At 42.9% G+C, this 25,872-nt stretch overlaps 2 protein-coding genes across 5 annotated transcripts; one reads left to right on the top strand and one right to left on the bottom strand.

Annotated features, from left to right (window-relative positions):
- Positions 1–762: 762 nt before the first annotated feature.
- On the top strand, positions 763–13,991 carry fam131c (family with sequence similarity 131 member C). Its single transcript, XM_084015142.1, has 7 exons — positions 763–806; positions 5,923–6,167; positions 7,796–7,860; positions 8,908–8,992; positions 12,650–12,874; positions 13,104–13,193; positions 13,734–13,991. The coding sequence occupies exons 2-7, from the start codon at positions 6,137–6,139 to the stop codon at positions 13,985–13,987; spliced, it is 750 nt and encodes a 249-aa protein (XP_083871268.1). The 5' UTR covers positions 763–806; positions 5,923–6,136; the 3' UTR covers positions 13,988–13,991.
- Positions 13,992–14,747: 756 nt separating this feature from the next.
- Positions 14,748–25,506, bottom strand: clcnk (chloride channel K). Of its 4 annotated transcripts, XM_084015139.1 has the most exons (20): positions 25,451–25,506; positions 25,182–25,357; positions 24,305–24,436; positions 24,085–24,213; positions 22,035–22,174; positions 21,846–21,923; positions 21,533–21,608; positions 21,016–21,141; positions 20,254–20,338; positions 19,880–19,981; positions 19,490–19,574; positions 19,066–19,221; positions 18,572–18,641; positions 18,372–18,482; positions 17,839–18,055; positions 16,582–16,715; positions 16,139–16,209; positions 15,776–15,856; positions 15,085–15,171; positions 14,748–14,907 (listed from the first exon to the last, which is right to left on the bottom strand). In XM_084015139.1, the coding sequence occupies exons 2-20, from the start codon at positions 25,327–25,329 to the stop codon at positions 14,869–14,871; spliced, it is 2,067 nt and encodes a 688-aa protein (XP_083871265.1). In that variant the 5' UTR covers positions 25,330–25,357; positions 25,451–25,506; the 3' UTR covers positions 14,748–14,868. The 4 variants fall into 4 exon arrangements, 3 of the variants coding, with proteins under 3 accessions (XP_083871265.1, XP_083871266.1, XP_083871267.1); XM_084015140.1 differs by lacking the exon at positions 21,016–21,141 and having other exon boundaries at positions 14,749–14,907; XM_084015141.1 differs by lacking the exons at positions 25,182–25,357; positions 25,451–25,506 and adding an exon at positions 24,793–24,881 and having other exon boundaries at positions 14,749–14,907.
- Between the last annotated feature and the right edge of the window lie 366 nt (positions 25,507–25,872).

Consider the following 25,872-nt stretch of genomic DNA (forward strand, 5'->3'; position numbering starts at 1 on the left):
AAACCCAGGCAAAGCTTCAGATAAAGAAGGGAGTGAATTACTTCAGCCCGGCTCTGGATTAATGCAATTTCCTGTTGGTGTAGCCTTGAGAGACCTTGCCAACTTTGCTGCAGGCCAAAGCCATTAGCCAAGCAAAAGTCCTCCCCATCTTTACTCCCTTTTTTTTGGTGGGACAAAGAAGTTCGCCTTGTGTCATCGAAATAGTTTTCACCTCAAAGCTGAAAGAGAGAGAGAAGGACCTATTTCTGTGCTCGACATAGAAAAAGAGATCAGAAGTGGCAGGAAAGGGAGGGAAGGGTGGTCAGTCTGCAGACAGTGGTTTTCGACATGCTCCCTGCATCATGTGATTCCAGAGCTAATATTATGGTTTCATTGTGCCTGACACACGGGGAGTTCTGGCAGAGCGCTGACACACAACGCACACAACTGGGATTACTTCGTTAGCGAGACAAATGCAACCGAGACTTCCAGTCACCGTCCACGTGTGCAGGCAAGCCACAGAAAGTCCCTCACACTTCCTCCAAAAGTCTCGTACGGTTAGTCATGTCGAACGGCACACTGTCCCTCCCTTATTCCGCCGAGGTATTTCCCAGCATTCTTCATGTTGTGATTGGCACACTTGTCTCTGAACTCTCGGCAACAAGGAACAAGGAGCTCCACCACGCAGGTTTCCTCTGCTTCCCAACAAGTAAAACTCGGATCCTGTATGGTCTCCGGGATGCGTAAACAAAAGAAAATACATCAAATCCTGCAGATTGAGGATGACAACAAGCACCGTCCACAGAGGGATCCGGTATGCTAATGATGTGGGTTTTATTCAAGGGGAAGGGCCTCAGAAGTCAGAAAATGTGGATGGAAGAAAGTAAACAAAGAAGGAAACTTGAAGATGTAGAAATGACTTGAATTTGAAAGACTGAATTGGTGGTTTGAGCCACCACAGCCGCAGACGCTGCACAGAGCAAACTGGGCAGATGGATGAACTGTTTCTCATCAGTTTGCTACCAGCCGTCATACAGTCAGGATAATTGCCTCCATATTCCAGCTTTGCAGAAAGCTCACACAGATGAGAGTGGTATTTGTACGTTTTGAGCTGTGTGGCTGATTGAAGTTTCCCAGATATTTATTATACTTCCTAAATGTACACACATATCCTGAGCAAACACACATTCTCTGATCAATATATTTTGAGCTTTTCGTTACTGACTTCACCAAGAGACAATAATGTATCTATCATCCATACATATCTATATAATAACTTCCAGCGAGCGTCAAACATATGAGCAACTTTGACCAAAATTCGATAACCCAAGATAATCAGGGTGTAGGGTACGCACACCCAAAACTACTCTTACATCATGTCACTCAGGCAAGAACCAGACAAAAGATCCACACAACCTTTAAACATAACTTTATTTCTAAATTCTATTTGAGTTATGCAGCGTTCCGATCTATCAGAAATCCCTCAACACCATCAAGTCACCATAACATATAGACACAAACACATCCTTCTATAATATAGTAGTTCTCAGGATATTTTTGGGGATGATTTATGTGAGTCGTTCCATAATTGTGACTCAACTCAGACTGTGTTGTATTTAATATGTAGGTATATGAATAGAAAATCTAGCCTGTTGCTGAGCTGAACTTATTCATCCATAAAGTAGTTTTTCTGAACTTTATTCCAGATGATTATGCTATTTATGATATATGTGCTACTATATGCCTGTTTAATATTGATCTCCCTTTAGAAGCATATTCTGTCCCAGAGGTGGGAGTGTCAGCTCTGCTCTGATTGGATCATTGAGGGCAGCTTTGTCTTTCAATCATGCCGATCACAGTCACCTGAGTGATGAATGTGTTTGTCTATATATTGCTCGTCCTGCATTGAGATTGTGGGTTGACAGCGTTTGACGGAGAGATACTGTATATCTGTTCCATGGAAACTTCTGCTGTTAAAATTGCTGGGAGCGTTTGTATCGGTGTGTGGATCTTTTCCACTACTTGAATTTGAGCCAGTGGAGTATAGCAGCGGCAGATATATTCTGCTCTCGGTCAACATTAACCTTATTATGCAAGGTTCAAATTACAACATAAAAACTATCATTTACTTTCATACTGAGTTGGCTATTTTGGATACAAACCACATGAACAACACTCCGAAAGCTCAAAACTCTCTGATCTCCGCTTAAGGCCTCGTGCCATTTGCCAAACGAGCCTTCATCGGAGCCTAATAGGATTTATCTTGTTGTTGCATGTGATCCACAACCTGAAGTAGAGCTCCTGCAGCCAAACCATGTTGAGCAGCTCCAAGTGTGTGTGTGTGTGTGTGTGTGTGTGTGTGTGTGTGTGTGTGTGTGTGTGTGTGTGTGTGTGTGTGTGTGTGTGTGTGTGTGTGTAGAAGGGTGGGTCTATAAAAACAAAACATGGTGGACTGTCAGCTTGGCCTTGTGAAACATTTAAAAATATACCTCCCCATCATATTCACTTATATCAGAGTGGGAAATTCCCACTTTGACACAGACTGCAACAAAGACGAGTTAAATTTCTCCTGAAGCGAAATCATTAATAATAGGCAAATCAAAGTAATCACACTTGTAATTCATCATAACTTGACAGTATAAACTGGGAGCAGTGTTTTCAAGGATGATGTGCACATAAACGATGCTATTTGACAATCTTCCAGTATTGAAAGATATCCAGCTCCCTCTTTGCCTCCAGGGACCACAGAAATGACTGCTGAATGTCTGTGGCTTCCCAGTGAGAAGCATCATATGTGGACGTTAAACATTCCTCCTGCTCCCTTTGCTCTCTTCAACTACTGGGTAAAAACCCACATTCTCATCTCATGTGATTCAAGGTTCAATTTGTTGGATCTAAGCAGCCTGCACGCAGGAACAAAACGGTTTGGCATTGCTTGTTTAGGAGATGTCCTGCATGAGATGTGATAAAAGAAGTGCTGCACTTTTGCCTTTTCACCACAAGAGGTCAGACTGCTCCTAAACAGATTTCTCCTCCGTCTCAGTGAACTGAAAGAGTCTTTGGAAAGTTCTTAGAGATCATTAAGAGTATTAAAGATGGTCTTTCTAATTCCTTAAGGAGGGAACAAGGTTTCTTCAGTTCCTTGAGCTTTTTCGTGAGTTTCTTGAGGGTTTTACAGGCGCTATTGCGCTGGTCCTAACAAGTTCCATGGTCACTTAAGGGTTACTGTCAGAGACATTCAAGAGATTTATGATTTCTTGGGTTTTTCAGTATGTTTATTTTTGTTCCTTATAGGGGGTAACAGGTTTGTTCAGTCCTTGGTGCAGTTTTTGGATGTTTTCAAGGCGTTTCAGGGGGCCATTGGTTTCCATGTAGTGTTCATTGAGGCCGGGAACGCTGTCAGTGACCCCTGGAAAGGCATGTCCTCTGATTACCACTATTTATCTAGATTGTTTTGGTATCAGTTGCCTAGTTTCGGAGATATCAGCCGTAGAGCGAATGCAATTTACCATTTAAATATGTTCCTTTAATAAATGCACAATACAGTATTTGAAACCTCCTTCTCCTCGACATGGTGTTAGCATGACAGGCAAACGCTGAACTACAAGGACACGATTCATGTTCAAGCTGTGTGACTGATTGACTTCGGGAAGGTCAAACCATGCTGGGCTCCTCCTCCGGCTCCACCATTCTTGAGTTTATTGGTGACGGTGACCTACGGTAAAGTGGCCAAGTGCCAGAGTCTGGTAACCAAAGAGACGGTGGCCGTTAAGATCCTCAAGAACCCCCCTGATTTCATCCACGACAGAGAGAGATAACTGAACAATGTTAATGTCACATTTATAAGACTCAATGTGTATCAGTAAAACTGCAAAGTTATAAGATTCATACTGACTGACTGAAGATACGATTTAATGCCAATTGTTAGACATCAGACCACACACACATACTGGTTACACAATTAATATAATAAAATAGGCCTTAGACGAATTAATCAACGAGTTACATCCGGCATAGCAACCAACGCTAGGGGCGTTTTGTTTCAGCGTTGGGGGGGAACACGAATGGAGCGGGGTCAGAGGTTGCTTCCACAGGAAATGTTTTACTTCAAGCACTTTGTTTCCTGCATGCTGGTGAATCTCTGAACACCAGTTTACAGCGGAAATGTTTTTATTTATTTAAAGGAAAAGACGAAATGCAGGCACCAGGTGAAAAATTACAATGGAATATAATGCAGCAAGGTTAGCAGTTATTCTCTGTTGCTTACAAATATTTATTCACCAGTAGTTCAGCTTTTCTCATTTTAAGGGAAAAAGTCAAAATGTCACTGGTTTTGCTCTTTTCTGGACCACACGCAGGCGACTGCTGACTCTAAACCAGTCTGTCGTGTGTTCACGGGGACAATTAAGGATTCTAAAATGAGTAACCCATGCATACTAAAAAGTAAACTAAATAAACACTGGAAACAGACAAAAGCAGACCTGAACCACACACAGCGTCCTCTGGGGAGCGTTCCTGTGATCCGGTAACACAGTTAAAGGAATATTATGTTAACAGCACTGTTGCATGTTAAATTAACTACTAAATTAAAAAAAAACATCAGCTGTGAGCTTTTAAAATAAAGTCCTATGATTATAAACAATTCACATATAGTGTACACTCACCCACGTCAGCTTATTTCAATACGGTAGATAAGCAAATGTCCAGGGTATAATAAACATCATTATTACTGTGATGCTGGTGTACCATAACAACTCGACTACATTTATAGTGTATAGTTTTTGTTCTTTCATTTGCAAACCTCTTGTTCTTGACTCCTCCGGGGAACATTTTTGTGTGGATATAGTGGGTGGAAGTAGGAAACAGACATCAACACTATACTAATCTACCCCAAGGGCAAAGAAACGGAGAGCGGGTTCTTTGGGGAAATAAACTTTTCTCACACACAGCTCTTTCTAATTGAGCTCAGATTTCTCTGAATGCTGATGTCAGCATCCACGCCTTTAAAAACTTTATCAGCACCATCCTCCCCCTGCCCATCACACCATGTTTCTCTGCCTCCCTTCTCAAAAAGAAGGAAGCTTCCAAAACATGGAGTGGCTTCGTTGCCATGGCAGCAGGATTTCCACCACAGACAGAACCGTATCCCATCATTCGCACATTGCATTACAGATGTGTCTGTGTGTGTGTGTGTGTGTGTGTGTGTGTGTGTGTGTGTGTGTGCTAACGAGGTCACAGCAGCATGCTGTGTATTAATGCGTGAATGTGAATTTTATTCAATTCAGTGAAAAGCTAGAAATTCCATATTCGGCTCAGAGTCTACGGAGCAGAAACATGATAATCCCAACCAAAGTCAATTTGATAAACATCACAAATACCAGAAAACAACGAAACAAAACAACTTTCCCTTGTTTATCTCGTCCATGCAGGGAAACCAATGTTTGACACAATGAAAAACCATCCTGTTACAACCTGGAAAACAACACATTCAGTCTTTTTTCACCCGTTCTGTCACTGAGAACCCTCACTGTAACCAGAATGTTCAATAAGCAGTTTGATTATCTATTAATTTATGTAACAAATGTGGTTATTGGCACCGAAAACCTGCCATAGGATGTCAGGCCAGTCATAGTCATATTTACATACATTATAGCAGCAAGTAGACATTATTACTGCAAAGGAAGATGCTGAATTATTCCAATAGATGCAAATAGAAATATAATATTTGACATACAGCTCCGTCATCAAGCCCCCACAGCCTCTCACAGTGAGACTCACAGAGAGGGAGGAGAATAGAAGAAACCATAAAGGGGAGGAGATTCAAATTCGTCAGCAAACAGGCATTCATGCTTTCTCCCCGATTTCTCCTCTCTCTCTCCCTCCCTCTCTGTCTCCCCCTCCCCACACTTTGTCTGTGTCACTCTCTCACCTCTCTCCTCACAGAGAAGTCAGCCAATGCATCAGCCTGCAACTCATCTAGCATCCATTCTCACTTTCCCCCTGCCTCACTTCCCTCGCCTCCCTCTGCTCCTCTCTGCCGACTGATACTCCTTTCCCTTTCCCTTCCCTCCTTCCCCTTCTTCCTCCCTTTTCGCCTCACCCTCCTCATCCTCAAGCCACCATGGTGACCAGATAACCGCCCGGCCGTCCTGACACCATGGGTGCCTGCCTCTGCAAAGGTCACAAAGGTCAGTGCCCGAGTCCATTCGTCTGTGCGTCCGAGTCCGTGTTTCTGTTTTTTTGCGAGGGCTGGATCAACATGCAGGAAGTGTCGACCGCAGCCAATCAGCATTTGAGGAAGCAGAACTGTTTCAGAAAGTTACGCCACGCTTTCGGGGCGATGTGAGAATCGAGAAAATCTCAGTGAATTAACAAGATCACCGAGGTGTTGTCACCCACCTGAATCACATTTTCAGCCTGGCAGAAGTGCTTGGATCCATCGTATCCTGCGCAGAGCACCAATTCTGCTGTGAAAGTATTTTTATATCCGTGGAGATTGCTTTAGAAACCTCCGGGCGTGAGGTTGATGAGAGGGATGTGGGGATCAGCGGACAACGACGGGGGCTTTAGGATTTGACAGCTCCATCTGAAGCTCATTTCCAACTTGTCGTGACTTGAAGATGTGACCTGGGTTGTAATTTCCTCTCTCATATTTCCCCATTTCATGGAACTTAAGGAAGCTTTAGATGGAGATGGGTTTTTTCTTCTCGTCTGGATAAAATGATGACGCCTCGGCTCACAGCAGGGCCTCTTTCAGGAAGAACACAAGCACTAATTCGTGCCATCAAAACAAAACATGTAATAGAAAATTCAAGGCGTTGATAGCTGAACAACAATCTGCTCATTTAGCAGCATGTCACAGTGTCACATGTTATTAACAGCCTGAATCTGTGATGCTGTCTCACAATATGGCAGCTGTGAGTCTCCAGACAGACAGGATGTGTGTGTGTGTGTGTGCGTGTGTGTGTGTGTGTGTGTGTGTGTGTGTGTGTGTGTGTGTGTGTGTGCGTGCGCGCGTGTGTGTGTGTGTGTGCACGTGTGTGTGTGTGTGTTTGTGTGTGTGTGTGTGCACGCGCGTGTGTGTGTGTGTGTGCACGTGTGTGTGTGTGCGTGTGTGTGTGTGTGTGTGTGTGTGTGTGTGTGTGTGTGCATGTGTGTGTGTGTGTGTTTGTGTGTGTGTGTGTGTGTGCACGCGCGTGTGTGTGTGTGTGTGTGTGTGTGTGTGTGTGCACGTGTGTGTCTCGGATGACAGCTTTGTTCAGGAATCATGATGGATTTCTTAACCTGTTTATAGCGTTCAATGAGGCCAGAGACCAGATCGTGACTGAAATAAATGGGAGGGTATCGCTGTTGTGTGTGTGTGTGTGTCACGTTTCCATAGCGACAGCCAATTGTCTTGACGACACCTCCCAGGGGAAACCCCTGGCGTGTTTGTACTCCTGCTGGTAAATGCGTGTGTGTCCGCTGACCTCACACACGTGATGTTCATCGCCCATGGCTCGGAGCGGCCCTTCATCTCCTCTCGCCGTTCGTATGAACCTCGTCACAAAAAGCAAATAGGAAGCTCCAGTTAAATCACTCTCTCTCTCTCTCTATGTCTCTCTCATCCATTTTAGCCTCACTTGACCCCTCGTCTTTAGAGACAACTGTGTTTTGGCTTGAAAAGACTGTGATCGCTTCCAAGAAACACACACACACACACACACACACACACACACACACACACACACACACACACACACACACACACACACACACACACACACACAGAGTGTGAATCCAACAACAGTGTGTGTGTGTGTGTGACTCCTCACAGAGCTCCACCATGCCATGACAGCCCTGCAGGACCAGGCGGATCAGGACCAGCCGTCCTCTGTCAACGTGAGTACGAGCCCTCAGCCTTACCTCGTAGGTTTGGGCCTAACACTGAACAATGTACCTAATGATGGGGAGGCTATCTCTCCTTGAATGTTTTAATTCAATTCATCGTGGGCAATAAAAACAAAATTATATTTGCCTAAATTGTATCAGGGTACCATTTTATGGTTAATAATATTTGTCTTTAAATAAAGTAAAGATTAACTTCACTGTATTTAACAGTTGTTGTTTATAACCAGTGTTGCTAGCTAGCTGGACTGCTATTAGCATTCACGCCTGTGGGGTTAATAACATTACTTCAGCCTTTGTATACGCTTTTTATTCGCCTATCGCTATATTTTAAATCGTTACAAATAAAATACATGTTAAATCTGCCAAACCGTCTCATGCAATGATAATTTAACGATACGTTTACAGATTTAACTATATTTAATATAAATTGTAAACCATTCAGTAAAGAATGAATGATTTTGTTATAAATTGATGGAGTGGTTTCTCAGATGGAAGGAACGGGGATTTAAAAGTTGTCCTTTGGTTTGCAGCGACCGCAGATTTGGCAACGAAGCGGTCGATGTGAAAATTTTCCCACAAGAGTGCTCGGTTTTTCCACTTTGCTCATTTTTCATACAAGTGATATTTTAATCGCCTGTAAAACCAAATTTGGCCTGTTTTCCAACAGTTTAAAGTTGAACCATGCACTTCTGTGTCAACATGTACTTTACATATTTATAAGATATATCTTCAAGGAAGCAAACCAAAGACAAATGGAGAACTGATCTATTGGGTGTGAATATCTTCATGAGTTCAAAATACGTTTTTCACAAATGCCTGCTGTTGTTGTTATCACCTCTGTGTGTGTGTGTGTGTGTGTGTGTGTGGGAGTCATCACACATATGTGATTGCCAGAGGCGGTTGCATGCAAATGCTCTCATTTGGGTGTATAGTGTATGTGCTGCCCTCACTCTTTGTCATGTGAAAACCCATTTAGAAACCCTACAATAACACTGTTTTTCACCAACAATTCTCCCTCTTCTTCTGCATCATATGCAGGATGGCCAGAATGCCTCCAATGGCAGAGTGGCAGATAAAACCAGCGGCTATGATATCGGCGAGCTGGCCACCTCCTCTCTGATAGGTGAGACCAACAACACACACACACACACACACACACACACACACACACACACACACACACACACACACACACACACGCATCAGTTTAGTTCATGTTGTATTTCATAATGAATCAAAGAGACTGGGAGAGCAGCAAGCTGGAAAATGACATAACTAATGGGAGGTTACTAATGTCATTTGCCTCCTCCTTCATGTCCTCTTCTCTCTCACTCATTCACTGCAACGCCAGTAGGCCTATACCCAGACTGACATGAGCAAACAGTCGGGCACAAGTAGTTTGGAGTCAGGCTTCCTCCTCTCCTCATGCTGGTGCCTCCTACTCGTTTTCATCCTGTGTCTGTCTGCCCCATCTCCACCGCTTCCCTCTCTCTGCGGGAGTTTAATCATCTGCCTAAACGTGTTATGCCTTGCTGAACTTTCCCCAGTAATGCTCCTTTATAGCCCCGACAGTGTGATTATGAAGGCTGTGGAAAAACTCATGAATATCTTAGAGGGAGCCAGACATGCAGGCAGACAGCTGAGTGGCTGACACCTGCTTTTGGATTGACAGAAACGGTCCAATAAAGAAATACAAAAAAAAAAAAAAAAGCCAAAAGCTTTTTGACATTCACATTAACTCGAGTGAATCACTTGGTGGAGCGGCTGACAACGTGCTCAAATCGGATCGCCCTGCGCTAACTATTACTTGACAGATGTAATTACATTTAGAAGAATATCATGCAGACATTATTGCTGCCTTCATTCTTCTTGTGTGATGCAGTTTGACGGATGCATAAAGGCTAATTTGATTTTATTCACAGCAAATGGTTCAAAAGCCCTGCCAGCGGCACCCAGAAACAGAAATTAAATCATTAGATTCTACAAACTCAATAGTGTTGGAGTTAACGGCAGTTTTTTTTTTTAACCTCACAGCCTCAGGAAAAGTTTGTCTTGAGGGTGAAGTTACAAGGAAATCATGATGGTCATTGAAATCAAAAGGGGTTATCGGATGTGTTGGCTTCATGGAGATCTTGCATGCAAAGTTCATAGGAAAGAGTAAAGGAGTTAAGCATTCATCCTCTGGGGAGGATGAACATACTGGCAGTTAAATTAGGATATTTCACAGGTAGAAAATGTTGCCTGATGGTTGCGTTAAAGGGGAGATCAGATGGTCACCAAAAATATTACCATTAATCATAAAATAAAGAGTAAAATACCAAATATAATAATATAATGGTGAACAGACTGAGTTTACGTGAAGCTGCGCCTTACGCCCTCACAGAGCTGCTGGCGTGGTTGCAGGCGCTTGTATAACGGTGTTGTCTGAAGGTCATCTGAAGGTCATCTGAAGAGTGCACCCGATGCCTTGACACCTCCATAAGAATGAACCCCGGGGAAAATTCTGCCCATATCTATTTAGTTTTATCAGCCTTCGAAATCCCACATTGTTTGGATCCTCATTTTTTATTCCCACCACCGTCATGAATGCAGATTTGCCTTTTCTGTTGGTTTCAGTTTACCACGACTTGGAATCAGCTTGTGTTCTGCAAACAGGCAAATTACAGCACTTACCATTTCACCCCACTTAGGTTGTGATTAAATACTGGTTTTTAGAATCATTCCCACATTGGCTTGTAAACAAAGCTCGACTGCATCACCAACAGGTTTATATAACACTCCATGTTTGTTCATCTGTCAGTGTTTGTTCACCCGCAGCAGGGAGTCGTGCCTCACCTCATACAGTATGCCTGTTTTTGTTATGATACTTATTTCCACGAAAAACAAGATGGAGAAATCCATTTGTTTTTCTCAGAGCAGCCACAGGCATGATGTGTTGACCAGCTTCACTTCCTGGGTTAGCAGCTAAAGATTCAGACGGTCGGTGGACACCAAAACCAGAGCTACTGAATGAATGCTAATGATGCGCTGCATCTGCCGGTTATGTAAACTGTTTGTTTACAAGAACATCGATCACCTTTATAATGTACGGTTTACAACTTGTTTGTGCTGCCCCCAAGTGGCCCAAAAACATCAGTTAATGCAGGTTTATGCTACCATCTAACATCAAGAACATTTAAAAAAAAGACCTTTGAGCATATACAATGTCTTCTCACATGCGGACTACAAAAAGGAATGGACATAATTTCTCATCACCTAGTTTATGATGGAATCAATGACCCCGCCCCATCAGGCCTCCATAGGGACATGCAGTTTGCCAAAGCTGTGTATTGAATGCTGTTTGTTGGCTGCACCAGAAATCCACAGAGACATAATGGCGAGCTAGTCACTGCATTCAGGGAGACACGTCACACACATGATGATTCTCTGCATGCTGCTAATGTGATTCGGTTGTTGTCACACATGTTCATTGTTCACTGTTGACGGCAAAGCCCAAATATCCAATTTGTAAAAACTAACAGGATTTTTCCCGCAGTGTGCAAATACCTTAAATAGATGCAAACATAGCTTCCTCCCCTCCGAGCGTCATTGTGTCAGTGTGAACGCAGGGTGAGACAGCAGTTGGTGAGACAGCAGTTGGTGTCAGAGCGCACAACAACGTTCAGAGAAGAGTCCTTGTTCAAACCAAAATAACATGTCGGGATGTTTTTCTCTGTTTCAATCAGGCTGCCATCTCTCTCAGCTCCCTAATTATATTTAACTATAGATCTATTTCTTCTGACGCTGTCCCCTTTTTGACATTATTCTACTTTTTTTCCCTCTAACTTTTTAACCTAACCTTTCTTCCTCGTTCTCTCTTTCCACCTCTTGGCTTTTCAACCTTTTCTTTTTTTGTTACATTTGTTTCATTTACCCGTTCTGAGACCAGATGGAGACATCTAGTCACGTTTGCTTCAAGTCTTCATTTCCCTAGACCTTTCTACCCTTGCCTTGTGTGATTAGAAGAAATGAATCTGCCCAGGGATTCCACGGGCTATGAATAACATATTACTGTAGAGATTGCAGGATCACAGCACCTCTAATGGATACTGCTTGAGACGAGTCCATGCAGTTAAAGCAACAATAATGTGGACTTGTGACTGCTGGGACTTGACCTACCAAAGACTTGCAACTGACTTACAGTTTCCTTCTTAAGAACTTTAATAACTTTTCCTCTTAAAATCCAGAAAGCTCTGGCACAAAACACCTTTTAATCAGACCTCTAGTTAAACAAATTACTAGAGCCTTCAATAAACTACAAAATAACATGATAGTTTCATGTGTGAAATATTAAATTTATGTAAATTGTTTTTTTCTTTCAAGAGTAAAGTGCTTTTTCATCAAAGTATAACATGTTTTTCATTATCTCTCCACATGAGCTTCATGCTGTCAGTAATAATCACCTTCAGCTATTTCCGCCTCCTCTATAGTTTCTTTCTGGAGCTCTACATCACAAGGCAATAGTAGAATGCTTCAGGTCATGCAAATCAGGAGAATGTTCACCTTCGAAACTCTGAATTATAAGTGTTGAATTTCATCTCCATTTCATGATTCCTCTTACGCTACGTGTCTACTTTTCCCATTTCCATGTGTCTATCCTACTGTGGCATGTTTCCACCCCTCTCCATCAAACGCCGCACCCTGTTTCATGTAGCCTATTATTATTGATCTTTTCCTCAAATGGTCTCCTCGGTTCCTCTGCTAACACATGCGTGTCCCTCCTTGTTTTCCCCTTATTTAGGTCTGGTGGCCACGATCAAGGACCACATCACCAAGCCGACAGCGATGGCCCAGGGGCGCGTTGCCCACCTGATTGAGTGGAAGGGTTGGGGTGGGGGCGGCGAGGACAGGGGAGGTAGGGGTAAAGGTGGCGGAGGCTGGGGGGGGATGGGCGCCGAGCTGCAGGAGGACGAACAATTCTACTCCCAAATGACGGACGAGATCAAGGAAGCTCGCTTCGCTGCAGGTGAGACGGTCGAGTGAATTGAATTTGAGAAAACGCAAGATGTGGTCAGCGGAGGAAAAAGTGACGCTCACGTCCCTCTGGGCTTTGTTTCTTTGTCCGAATTGGCTTTTCCACACAAATCAATGATGTGCCAGTGACTCACCTATTCAATTTCCCTTTGTGATGGCGGTAGAAAAACAACTTGGGGTGGACTTCTGAGAAAAAAGGAACATAAAATTGTGTTTCACAGGAGTAGCAGAGCAGTTTGCCCTCGCCGAGGCCGCCATGAACGTGTGGTCCATGAACGACGGCTTGGAACAGCCCTCCACCAGTTTGGAAGGTTTGTCAAGTAAAAAGACTTCCTCTTACCTTGAAGTCTTTTCAGAAAATATATATTTTTGGTTTGATATGTATTGTATTGTAATGAGCCTGCTTGTGACATATGGAATGAAGCCAAATGGTGCGTTGAAATGATTTCTGATCTAGGTAACCCACAAAAACATACTAATGCTCGCATGTTAAAATGCTGTGCATTTGGTAAATGATCTGTTATGTTTCACATAATCGTACTCCATAGATAACTCAATTAATTCAATTTTATTCATATAGCCCAATGAACTGACATGTATTTACTTACAGAAATAGCTTTTGCCTGTTATGTTATCTATAAAAGCTAAATGTAGCAGCTGGTTCAGAGTAAACAACACCGTTTTTGATCTAAGTCAAGCACTGAGTGCATCCGCCCTGCTTCTCTAATCTACCAGTGTGGAGAGTTTCTAACATCCAACTGTCACCGTCAGTCTGTTTGTCCTGAAAATCGTTTTTCTCAGTGTTTTCAAGCAGCAAACATTTGACTGACACCGTTATTTTCCCTCCTCAGCAACACAAAGCCACTTCTTGTCCCAGTTCCTGCTGGACGGTGGCTGCGTCAGCGTTCCTCAGCATCTGTACAGCATCCAGGCTCAGACTTACGGCGCTAACAGGGCGGCCAACTTGGTCTTCCCACCAATGGCCACCTCCGTGTCCCCGACGTCCAACACAACCCTCAGGGACAGAAACCCTGCCACTGCAGAGGCTGCGGTCCGACACGTAGACAGCAGCTCTCTCTCCGAGGATGACGTTTTTTATAACTGAACAGGAAGGCAAGCCAGCGATCTCCATTGCGACCTCTAAGATGAGCCTCACTGAGGGGACTTGAGTCTCAGTCACCAGCAATGACTGACGCAGCTGTGAGATATCTCAAGAGGCTATTTCTCAAATTGCGTGTCTGGGAAGGTTTCAGCACCGGGTCTTCGGGTGCCAAATTGTATTTTCTCCCCTATTGAGACGTATACTTTTGTGAATGTAAACAGTTCCATTGTTGCATTTCAATTTTGTATTCAGTGTACAAATGAACACTTTCATATTATAGGTAGAACTGATCTGTGAAGAGTCAAAGGTGTACATTATTAAATATCAGTTTTAATATATGTGCTGTAGAAGTCTGGTCACTTCTGCTGTTGATCCCATGTCATCACGTTGACGGAGAGAACAGATGAAAATGGTTACGGAACGATAACTTGAAGTCGACGTGAAAGCAGTCTCAGCAGAGAACACTGAAAAACATGTATATATCAATCTAGAGAAACAAACGTCTGTTGTTAAGAAAACCTTCACCAAATAATCTTTCTTCAATCTATGATTAGTTATTCACACGTCTGCTCCTGTCTGAGAGCGACTGGTGCGAGGAGGACAGCGATACAGAGAAAATCATTTCCTTAGATAATAAACCCCCTGAATCTTAGAATGATTTATCACTTTTAATAATAACAGTTTAACACGACAATATGTTGATACAACTTTGTCAAAGGCAATCTGGGTGTCGTGGAGATGTGATGGTTTACTTATCCAAAGGACATTTCAATGATCTGCAGGCTGATGTTCACAGAAACATGTCAGTGTTACAGGTGTTTGATTTCATCCTCACTATCATTCTGGGTAGATTTGCTCACAGACAGTTTCCTGCGTGTGGTTGCTTAGATTTCTTTGGCAAAGTCTTCCAATATTCTCTTCATCTGGAGGAGAAAATAGAGAAAGAAATATGCAGGGAGGGAAGAAACACCCTGCATGTTAACAAATACATACAAGGACCATCGGACCAAATCAAGCTGCATGTGCCTGTTAAGAAAATATTGAGTATTTATGAGTGTTGGTGAGTGTGAATACACACATGACAGGCAAACGCTCATTACCTCTGGCCACGTGATGAGCCCGACCAGCCTTCCCCTGTCTGCAATACACAAAGTCTGAGCTCCGACCAGACTCAGGATACTGTGGGCCTGTGAGGACGCAAAGCAAACTGGATTATAAGATACTGATTAGCCCAAAAAAACTGCTCATCATTTTGGGAAATATGCTTATTCACTTTCTTTTTTAAGTGTTAGATGAGAAGATTGATACCAATCTCATGTTAAACCTGCAATAACCTTTCATAGATTATTGGAGTTGGATTAGGTTTATTTTTGAACTACTTTTTGCAGTGTTTGATTTGAGTGCTGTCAGCGCAGGTAGCGTTGAGCTGCCGACTCACAGCCATCATATTGAGAGCTGTCCCAAACCCTTATCTTGCACCTTTAGGAGCTGATGTGGGGTGGTTAGCCTATAGCTTAGCATAGACATGGAAACACAGCAAAACATCTAGCTTGGCTTTGTGCAAAGTAAAAACAATACACCTTCCAGCACGTCCAAAGCTCATCGATACGTTGCTCAGAAATGAAGAGAAATGATTTGCTGTGTTACTGTTTTACAATGTTTGAGATGGTGGTAGGTTGAAGAGAGATCCAGATCTCCATGTTTCCAGCTCCGCCTCTGAACTTAGCACAGACAACCTCCACGTTTAAGTTGTCGGAAGACAGCCAATGACATTTCTCAAAGGCACCCTACCTCCTGAATGGTGTTGTGAGGTGATAACAGGACAGAAGTTGGGTGAATGTGGCAGACTTCATCCAGATGTTTCTCCAGAGTCTGCAGATATAGCACAAAAACATTCACATTCATGCTCTGTCGAATGCCTCATTTAAAAGCACCTTTCAGCATTATGTGAGAAAGTACGATTCACAGTTGTGTCTACCGCCTGAAAAGGTATAAATGCAGTCTCCAGTGCTCTATTTTCCTGTCACTGCATAACGCTGTCATGAAAAGAGCTTTCACATACAGTCCTGCTCGCAGACTGTCCACACTGCCTGCCTATTAAACAGCAGCAGACAATGTATTCCTCTATCTGTCTGGCTCCACTCAGCCTTTTACCTCGGTCGCACAGTGACGCAGGAACATCAGCAGCTCTGATCGGAGAGCGAAGCCCAGGATAATCGGCGACTCTTCAATGGAAGAAATGACACAAAATCAATTTTCTTTTCCATCATCTGTGCTACAGTTGAGAGAGTCTCTCTCTCTCTCTCTCTCTCTCTCTCTCTCTCTCTCTCTCTCTCTCTCTCTCTCTCTCTCTCTCAATTCATCACTGTGATTGGAGGTCCGAGGGAGGGAACTTCCATGCCGCTCGTTGCTAGCTCTCTAAACGGTTACATTTTTACCATTTTCCTCTTTTCTCTTCAGGAAATGTCATAAGTATGTTTGTTCAGTATTCCATGTCCTTAAATATATACTATTTTTTGTGTGGGAAGATTTAAAAGTAATATCACTGGCAAGAAGAAGAAGAAGTAAGATGCTATCAAATATCGCTGTCTGCACACCATGCGAGTCCACCACAGGGATTTGTGTGTCAGTGCTGGTGTTGACAGCACGCCGGACCTCTTCTGGCCCGGCTGCCTTCTGAAGCTGCACTGATTTCGCTCCCAAAACCTGGCCGACTGGTGTGGAGGGAAGCCTGCAAAATATAAGAGGAATCGTGTCACAGCTGGAACAAGGCAGCTGTGGTTGAATCAAATAAGAAATGATTCCAGGGGTTAATGCCTTTCCAAAGCTATTCTCAGGTACAAACAGAAAGAAAATGACTCCTGTCAACACATTCACAGTGTAGAGCAATAAGATAATCCACCAGCAGCCTGAGTCATACGAGAAGCTGAAAAGTGAAGGAGCAGTGGGTGATGACAACTTGATTTCCCCCTAAACATATTATTAAGGCTGAAAAAACAAGATGACGTGTAGAGTAAATATCCATACTTCCACATGTACATTTTAAGTGAATCTCCTGGCAGGTTAATAACCAGAAAAAGTGAATTCTCCCAGGAGCTAATGCTTTATTTGACAGGTATAAGAAACTGTTCTCAATGCAATAAATGTCCACATGTAGCCCATATTTTGTATGTAATAGTAAGTTATGTTTTCCTCCTTCAGAGTACAAAGAATAGAGAATAATAGTTGGTTGATGGGGCATTCATTTGCAGATTTCTGAGATTTCTAACTAAAAAGATGCTTCCTTCATGTCACATCCATGAAACTTTCTTTAGTCTTTAGCCTGCTTATTTAATTATGAAGATGACAGTGTTTACCCAGTGAAGAAAGGTGTGCTTCACATACCGCTCTCAGACTCGGATTGTCTGAAATTAGGCTCAAATGAGCTTTAAATGGAATGTTATTCAGTGTTTTTACCACATAGTTAGTGTGATAAAATAGCAATGTTCAGTGCTGGTTGACATGTACGCACTAGCATTAATCTCAAGGTACAAATTAGGACAGATTGCCACTAAGTCTGAGGATCATCTGAGTCTTTAGAACTGATCCTCAGTGAATGGCATAAACCCCATATTTGCTGATATTCCACTCTGGGTGCTCGACCAACATTGTGATTCACCAAATCAGTCATCAAATATCATGACCTCCGGATGTCTCATCCATCTAGCCAGGCTGTTTTTGTTTTTCAGCCTGCCTTCGTTTTCTGTAGAAACAAGGAGTGTGTTGCCGGGGAATGATTTCAGATTATTTATTGATTTATTGTAACACAGAGAGGAACATCTCTCATCCGTGGGTGTATGTCAGTTTCTGCTTACCGGGGGCATGCCTTCATCAGAGAGGGAAAATGTGGGAGCCTCTTGCTGATAGACAGTGCGTCGTAGAAGGACGGGCGGTTCCCAGAGCGAGCCAGGGCGTTGGCCAGCAGAGTGGCGAGGAGGATGGGGACGGCGTGGCTGAACTGGCCGGTTAACTCTACAGCCAGGAGAGCTGGGGACAAGGTGTGTGTCACCGCCCCGGAGAAGGCTGCTGCACCTACAAGGAACCACAGGAGGGTCATTCTTAATGATTTTAACACTAAATCAGTATTTCAACATGATAAACGTATATAAGCTGGGCACCTCAGACATGATCCATGACATATGAAAGGTTGAATACATGCTATTTTTTGTTTATTTGCAGCTTTGGAAATTTGATTTAATATTGGATTATAAAATATAAGCTGTCAGCATAAAAGTGGCTGACAGGTTTTTATCTTACAACACTGAGAATAAGTAGATGAACACTGATGATATACAGATCATGTCACCACTATATCAAGAACAAAGAACCGTTGATTCATGTTTTCTACCAGCGAGTGCATAGCCCCCAGGATTTATAGAAGCCCACTGCTGGCCTGAAGTCAGTCCAGTGGAAGACACGTAAGCTACCCCTTCTCCAAGTATACGGCCCAAAGCTGCCCCTGGAGAATGGAGAGAAAACAATACATCCATCTTTCACATTCAGGTTTTATTCAGAACACACTCATCCTGATGCGTTCCCTCCACTCACCGTAGACAAACACTGGCATGAAGTACCCGGCTGGCAGAGGCAGAGTGCAGGCGAGGACCAACATCCACATCTCAGAACCAACAACAGAGACACACGCTGTCAAATCTCTCCTCGCCCATCTGAACAGACACAAACGGCTCTACTGGCACAGCGGATGAGTCACTTGTCAATCAGCGTGCGGTGTACTCTGATCAATTTTGCACGCAGAAACTGAATCTTGCCATTTTGCATCTGCGTGTGGTAATGAGGGGGAGGGGAAACTGTTATGATAAAAAAAAAAAACTGTTCTCAATGCCTAAATATGCCACATATATTGCTATTGTTTCCTGCTGCAGTAAGTAAGGCCTCCTTGCATTTGGAACACAAATGATAGATAGTGTTGCTATGGGTGAGCATCAGATATCAGAAGACATTTCAACCTGAACCAGTCTTTATCTCGCTTATACTGTGAAAATGGCATTTGCTGGGGGGGCTTAACTGGCTTCGGCTTGTACCTTCATGAGCAAAAAGACAGCCAGAGAACAGACAGGACTCCCCGAGGAGCTCCACTCCAGCAAAGGTTCGGTTCCCAGTTGAAAAGAGGCGTTGTGGGGTTGAGAGCTCCACTGCCTGCTATCCAGTAAGGATGTTAGGAGCTGCTTCATGGTGAGCTGTGAAAGAGAGTAAACTCCATGAACAGTGTTCATATGGAGAAACAGGCAACCCAGTGTTACAGTGTTTGAATTTTAAATGATCCTTTAGATTAAAAAGTTAATTTATATCAGTTTGTATATATATTGAAGTAAACCATTTTTAATGATGATCAGTTGAAAAACACAACATTTCTTAAAGTATGGCTCCAAGTCATAGATTGTGTGTAAAAAAAAAAGAAGAAAAAAAAGAAGATGAACTGTGCCTTTAAATTGTGTTTATTCCTACCTTAGAAGCCATGTACTGACCGGCAGAGTGGGGAAATGTCAGGGATGCCAGGAGGAAGGCTGCCATGCCTGAGTATACACACTTTCTGCACAGATCACATACATAGGCACCATTGAAATTGAAATAAACATTACCACTAAACCAGATCTGGTCTTTCAAAGGTTTCTGGTGTTTTTTTACTACTATAAACTACAATTTTTTTATATAGTTGTAAAACATCTATATGGCCAAACAGATTACCATTTTACCAAGCTTATTCATTAAGCTTCAGGTATTACTTTAGACTTTTTTTCAAGCTATGCCACCCAAAATATATTCCATGAATCTGTCTACAAAGCGGATAACTCATCAGAATCACAATCTGGCCTTTGCAGGATGAAGAGCTCTCACTCAGTCTTCAGCATTTTGACGAAGACCGGATTGGTTTTGGTGAATTGCAGGATCCAGCGATGGCAGAAGAGATAGCAGCAGCTCACGGCTCCACACAGCAGCCTGTTGTCAGACAGAGAGCCAACTCAATGCACAAAGTGGGAGACAAGAGGCTTATTTTAACCCCGGCGTTCGATAGAGTATCGGAAGTCATTAAATTCAGAGAAGTGATGAGGAGGCCAGGAAATGATGGGGAAACTGTGAATGCTGATTCGAATAGGAAAAAAGTGACAGATATGAATACGGATACCAAATGTCAGTTCTTATTTGTGAGTCACTGACAAATGGAGGATGTTTTATTTAACTACACAGATGCTGTCAAACAATGAACTTACCCCAGGAAAGCAAACAGCAGAATCTCCAGCGGGTAGAAAGGTAAAGCGGAGGGGAAATTAGTTTTGAACAACGCCTGAGGAGTCTCTGTGGACACAAAACAAATTGAAGTCATCCCTCCAATTTCCACTGCAGACTTTCAAAATCAAATCTCGCCTCGCGTTATTGCATTGAGATTGTTATTTAAATTCACAGTCTGCCAGCTTAAACGCTGATATCTGATCATCTTGACAAAGCCAATGCTCCCACTCGTTGTCACGGCGAGTAATTAGATGCCGTCAACGAGCTACAGTGACCGAATTAAACAACTGTGTCGCCTGCCTTCAAATGTGACATCCATATGGCAGAAAGATGATTAAAGGTCCCGTGTGTAGGATTCAGTGGCGACGAGGTCGCAAGTGAGCACACTTATTGGGCAAACATGTAGAGACTAAAGGCCTTTTTATAATCGTTGGGGTTGTCATTTCATTCCCAAACCACAGATATTAATAAAGTGCTAAAACAGCTCCTGCTTGTCTGGAAAACCAGTTCTTTATGGACCATGTCACATTGAAACAGGAATGCCGAACTGTTGCCACATGGTTTGGAAACACAGCGTTTCTAAATCTAGCATTCAGACTGGAAGGAGACCATGAAAAACAGGCCTGGACCAAAAGTCAACAAAAGCATGTGGACGGTGCCGCATGTGGTGCATAAACACTTAGCACACATTATGAGAGTGGCCCTTTTTTCTCGTGTCAGGGTGACGGTGACTCAGGGCGTACCTTCATCTCCGTTCCACACTGAGAACAGGCGGAAGGTCAACGCCCCGCAGGCGGCGGAGAAGAAACACGGGGAGTAATGCCTCAGGGCAAAGTGAGAACAGGTCACTTCCACACTGAACAGCACACCTACGGGAGGAGAGGAGGGTGTGTTGTTCTCAGCTAAATGAACAGAACTCATAACAATACAGTGTAAAACAACCCCTTTGCCTGCATGTGTGACAAAAAAAAGTACGCGTAAAAACATGCATATCTAATATTTTAGGTCAATAACGATAATAGCGTTTTTGAATGCACCTTTGAAGTTTCATTGAGGTGCTGAGCCAACGACGAAGCTGAGAGGATATTAGACGGAGAGGTGATCAAAGGAGGAAGTAATAATGAAGGTATGGAGGAGCAGAGGTGTGAGGAAGGATAAAAGGGAAGAGCAAATATGTGCAGCTGACAAGAGGTGGAACTGCATTCGCCACACAAGCGTGAGAAGGACGGATACAGGTTCCTAATGCTGAACCTCTCTCACCGCTGACGGGCGCTCCGAAGCAGCTGGCCACGCCGACTGCAGCGGCTACAACCAGCATTTCTCCTGCAGCTTTTTCCTAAAACACATGCCATAGTCCTGTCTCTTTACAGGAAGTAACACTGACATGCATTACGTTTTGAATTAAAGTAGTTCCACACCTGGGGAGGTTTTATTTTTGTGTGCCTTTTCTTTAATTAAGGTTGATTTCACAACCACATTTAATAATATGAATGAAAAATGAAACAACATTTGAGTCAAACTCGAAATGTAGACATGAAACACTTTATTTTGTAATAACTTAGCAGTGGTTTACCTCCTTATTGGCTTGTATAAGAGTGTGGAGGTTGCTCAGGTAGGCTCCCACCATGCTGGAAAGATGCACAAACGGACCCTGATGTTGAGAGACAAAATCATTTTGTTCATCACTCATGTCACGACATGGCATTTTGAAGAATAGCTGCATATTTTCTATGACAAACTGGTACGCTGAGATGTCTCTCACCACTTTGCCCAGGAAAACAGTGCTGCCAGCTGCCAGTGTACAGATAAGCCCCAGGAACTTGGTAAACATATTAGTGAGAGACAGGTAATTGGGCATTTCAATGCCGGCCAGCATAGTTCTCACCTCTGGTATCCCTGAGCCTGGGGAGAAATGAATTAACAGGAGGTACTAAAGCAATCAAGAAGATTTACGAAAGCAATTCTAAATGAATGTGGAGAAATTATTTCATAACAATCAAATGGAGGGTAAGGAGGGTGGCAAGGACAAGAATGGTCCCCATAAAACAGATGAAAATGAAGCATCATTTAGTTTGTGATTAGTAAAGATATATTGTTATCCATTCATTTTAGTCTTGAAAGTGTTTCTTTGAGGAATCTTTTTGCATACATTGAGCACATTTATTCATACATTGAGCACATTTATTCATACATTGAGCAGCCCTTTTAAGATTCATCTCAAGCTTTTCTTCTTGGCAACAATAAGAGAGAAATGTGGTACGTTTTTGGAATCCCTGCTTCCTGGAAATACATCATGCTTAGACAGATAGAATCATAGTTGACTTTTCATGCTGTACGTCTCCCTTAACCACTCGCTCAGTGAGAAAGATAATATCACACTTGACTTTTTCTCAATGCCATTTACTTTAAAGGAAAAGGAAAAGGAAAAATCAAGATATGTGTCTCTGTTGTTCATCTCAACTTTTTCGAGAATCCCATTTGATGATACTGTCACGATGAGCCTTATGTGGCGGCGGAGGCTCCCTGTGTACGGCAAGTGGATATAAAAGGCTTGTTGGAGATGAACTGCGCCTCTCCTGGAAAGTGGACGAGATCAGGCGGCAGGTAGACAGTTTCCAGCAGCCTTCAATACGGGGAGTCACAGAAATATTCAGATCCTGTTAGATGCGACGTGCACCCTGTAGTTTGTGGAACACGCTCAGATTTTTAATATATGTGTCGCTAAGAGCCTAAAATCTAGCTTTAAATATTATAATTTCACAGAAGATTAGCATTTATACGAGCTTAATAGCATTAGCAGTGTGAGTGAACAGCCCCAGGCCTGACTCCTCCCCCAACCAATTCCCTAATTAGAGCCAGATTATATAAGGCAGCTGTTAGCCTATACCGTTTGGTGCTACAGCTTGATTATATGCAGAGATTGGATGTGCTGAAGCCCCATACGGAGGTGGTGAGCGGGGTTCCTCATCAAAATGGATCGTTTTCATATGCAGCATGCTGAGCTTTGTAGGTTCACCTGCTGCTGTTTCACTGCTGCCTGCTGTTATCATTCTTTTGCTTTGTCCAACCAACTGGGCTGTTTGGGATTATTGATGTATTAGTTTTGTTTTGTCTGTGGTGAGGTCCTTCTGCATTAAAGTAAAACCACTGGGACACAATGTGCAGTTTTAAGGGTTGTTTTTAATTTGGGGATTTTGTATGAAGCCAGTTTTAGCTACAATTTTAATGGCAGGATTTTAATTTTTATTGGTTTCAGTCATTTGCATTTGGCTATATCCTTGCAGCTGCAAGGGAGTGCAGCATATTAATAATTTAAATGGATATTAATAAATTAAATGAAACCTTTAGTTTCATGAAAACATTTGGTTCGTTCTGAGACTGCTTCTGTGTTGTCAGTGAATGTGTGAAAGTAGCGATGAACACCATAAACTCATGTTTACTGAGAATAGATCAACCCAGAAGCAGGGTCATTTCCCCAGACTTCTGCCCCCTGCTGGCTTTTAGGAGGCTTCCCTTCTCAGGATGTATTGAATACTATCAGAATAAATGACACAAAGTCTAATATATATTTTCACTTGGCAGCCAAAATTCTTATCTATTTAAGCTCATCCTTTTTTTTTTAGCGTTATTTAACTTTGGTGGCAGTGAAACAAGCTGACATGTTATTCCGTTTCAGTTGTCAAGTAGCGAAAAAACATGGCATTAATTTGCATCCACATAATAAAGGTTCACTATGCTTTTTTGTGCTGTATTGGTCTCCACAACCTTCCAAGAGAAATACCTGCCAACTCTAGAACTGTTGCTGGACAGACCTGTTGAGAAGGGACAGATGTTGTGGGAGAACGACGATGCGACGGCACAGAGGCATGCTGGGTAAAGTGTCCAGCAGAGGAACTGCAGCAGACTGTGTCCCTCCAGCTTGATATAAAGCCACCGGTGAGCTACATGTGGAGTGAGAGAGAAACAAATAATTCTGTCTGTCATTTGTGTGTGTGTGTGTGTGTGTGTGTGTGTGTGTGTGTGTGTGTGTACCTCTCAGCAGCTTCGACACACTGAGGTCCATCAGGAAGCTGAGGATGGCCATGAGGACGCCGAGAGCAGCGTAGCAGTACCACTCCATCCCACACACGGCTCCCAAACAGCACCTCAGCTTCAGCAGCCAGTCTGAGGACACAACCACGCGGGTCAGCCTTCCTCAGGTCTCGTCCAGAAAACATGCACCAAAATGCCATTTATGCAGATGCCTGTTTTTAAGGAGACGCTAGAGTAGAAACATGATGAGGTTGTATCTAATGCAAATGTGACAGATTTCATTAGAAATCTACAGAAGCAAGTTGACAAATTAGAAAAAAAACAAAATGTGTATTTTGGATGCTTTCTTTCCATTAGTCTGAAAGAAGACAATTATGTGGAAGCAAAATAGCTCAAAATTGCTCAGTAGATTATGGTTTCATCGATGGTCTTTGCCCTTGAATTGCTTGAATTGCTTGGTTGTGGAAACTAAATTAAGAACTTCTTACCATGGCCTCACAAGGTTATTAAAAGGCTGTGCTAAGACTCCGGTTAGGGGTTGTTTGTATTGGAAATGGGCTGTAAGACTTGAGGATCTCTGTGAGGAATGTGGTCAGACACAAATAGCAAACACTGATAACACACACCCTCTGGCTGAGATGACCGTTTAACTGTATGTAAAACAGATCAGGCAGTGCATGAACGGATAATAGAAGTATCTCAGTATTGAGGGAAAACTGCAGCATGACATCATATCCTAAAAGACCTTTCGCACAATCTATGGTTTCTCAGATTAAGGTCAAACTCAAATTCACGACAGGCGTTAGGAAATAGCTACTCTCATGTATTGATCGGTTCAGGTTTGATCACATTCTAAAGATTTCCACTTCAGTCTGACCTTTGACAGTTGCACGGGACCGTCGGCATGGTTTCCATGGAGCCGCAAGGAGCAGACTCCTATTATAGGATGCCTCCGATTGATTTCCTCGCTCCCAGTTGTTCTCACCGACGGCTTCACTCCCCGGAGCCTCAACCGGGCTCTTCATTTGGTCTTGAAGTGTGTGATTAGTCTCTCTAATTAACAACACCGAGGCTCCTATTAGAAGAAAAAAACACTGCTGCACAAATTGCTATGGCTACTGCAAAGTAGAAGACGGTTAGAGTTACCTTGTAGTTGCACTGGAAGTATCCGTATTGTGTGTGTGTTCGTACCACCACTGACCTCTGTTCAGGTATGAGCATAGAAGTGATGGAGCCGTCATGGTTGGAAGGGAAGCTAATATTAACTCTTTAGAGGAACAAGTGCCCTTCGTTTGTCGGGATTGTAAAAGTTCAGTGAGAGACATTTTCATGCTATTCAGCTTTTTAATCAACCACAGGAAATAAGATCATAATGCCCATAATGCCTGCTATTATAAATGATATATTTGTCTGAAATGTCCGAGGTCACATCGTCCTTACAATAATTCCGCCAGCAGAAATGACACGGTTCTTTGCAGAAAGATATAACGATGGATATTAAATAAAGGAAGGAATTGAAATGATATGATTTGCAAAGCTGACCTTTTTGCCAGCAAACACGACTGCAA

Source organism: Eutrigla gurnardus (genome assembly GCF_963514095.1).
Source record: "Eutrigla gurnardus genome assembly, chromosome: 8".
Taxonomy (NCBI): Eukaryota; Metazoa; Chordata; class Actinopteri; order Perciformes; family Triglidae; genus Eutrigla; species Eutrigla gurnardus.

Bases quoted from the DNA above. Each gene is read 5' to 3' on its own strand.
- fam131c (XM_084015142.1), top strand. From the start codon at position 6,137: ATGGGTGCCTGCCTCTGCAAAGGTCACAAAG. The intron at 6,168-7,795 runs GTCAGTGCCCGA...GACTCCTCACAG, and splicing joins CCTCTGCAAAGGTCACAAAG to AGCTCCACCATGCCATGACA. The intron at 12,875-13,103 runs GTGAGACGGTCG...TGTGTTTCACAG, and splicing joins GGAAGCTCGCTTCGCTGCAG to GAGTAGCAGAGCAGTTTGCC.
- clcnk (XM_084015139.1), bottom strand. From the start codon at position 25,329: ATGAAGAGCCCGGTTGAGGCTCCGGGGAGTGAAGCCGTCGGTGAGAAC. The intron at 21,924-22,034 runs GTGAGAGACATC...TCTCAACATCAG, and splicing joins CTGTTTTCCTGGGCAAAGTG to GGTCCGTTTGTGCATCTTTC. The intron at 21,142-21,532 runs GTGAGAGAGGTT...CTCCTCCCGTAG, and splicing joins CTTCGGAGCGCCCGTCAGCG to GTGTGCTGTTCAGTGTGGAA.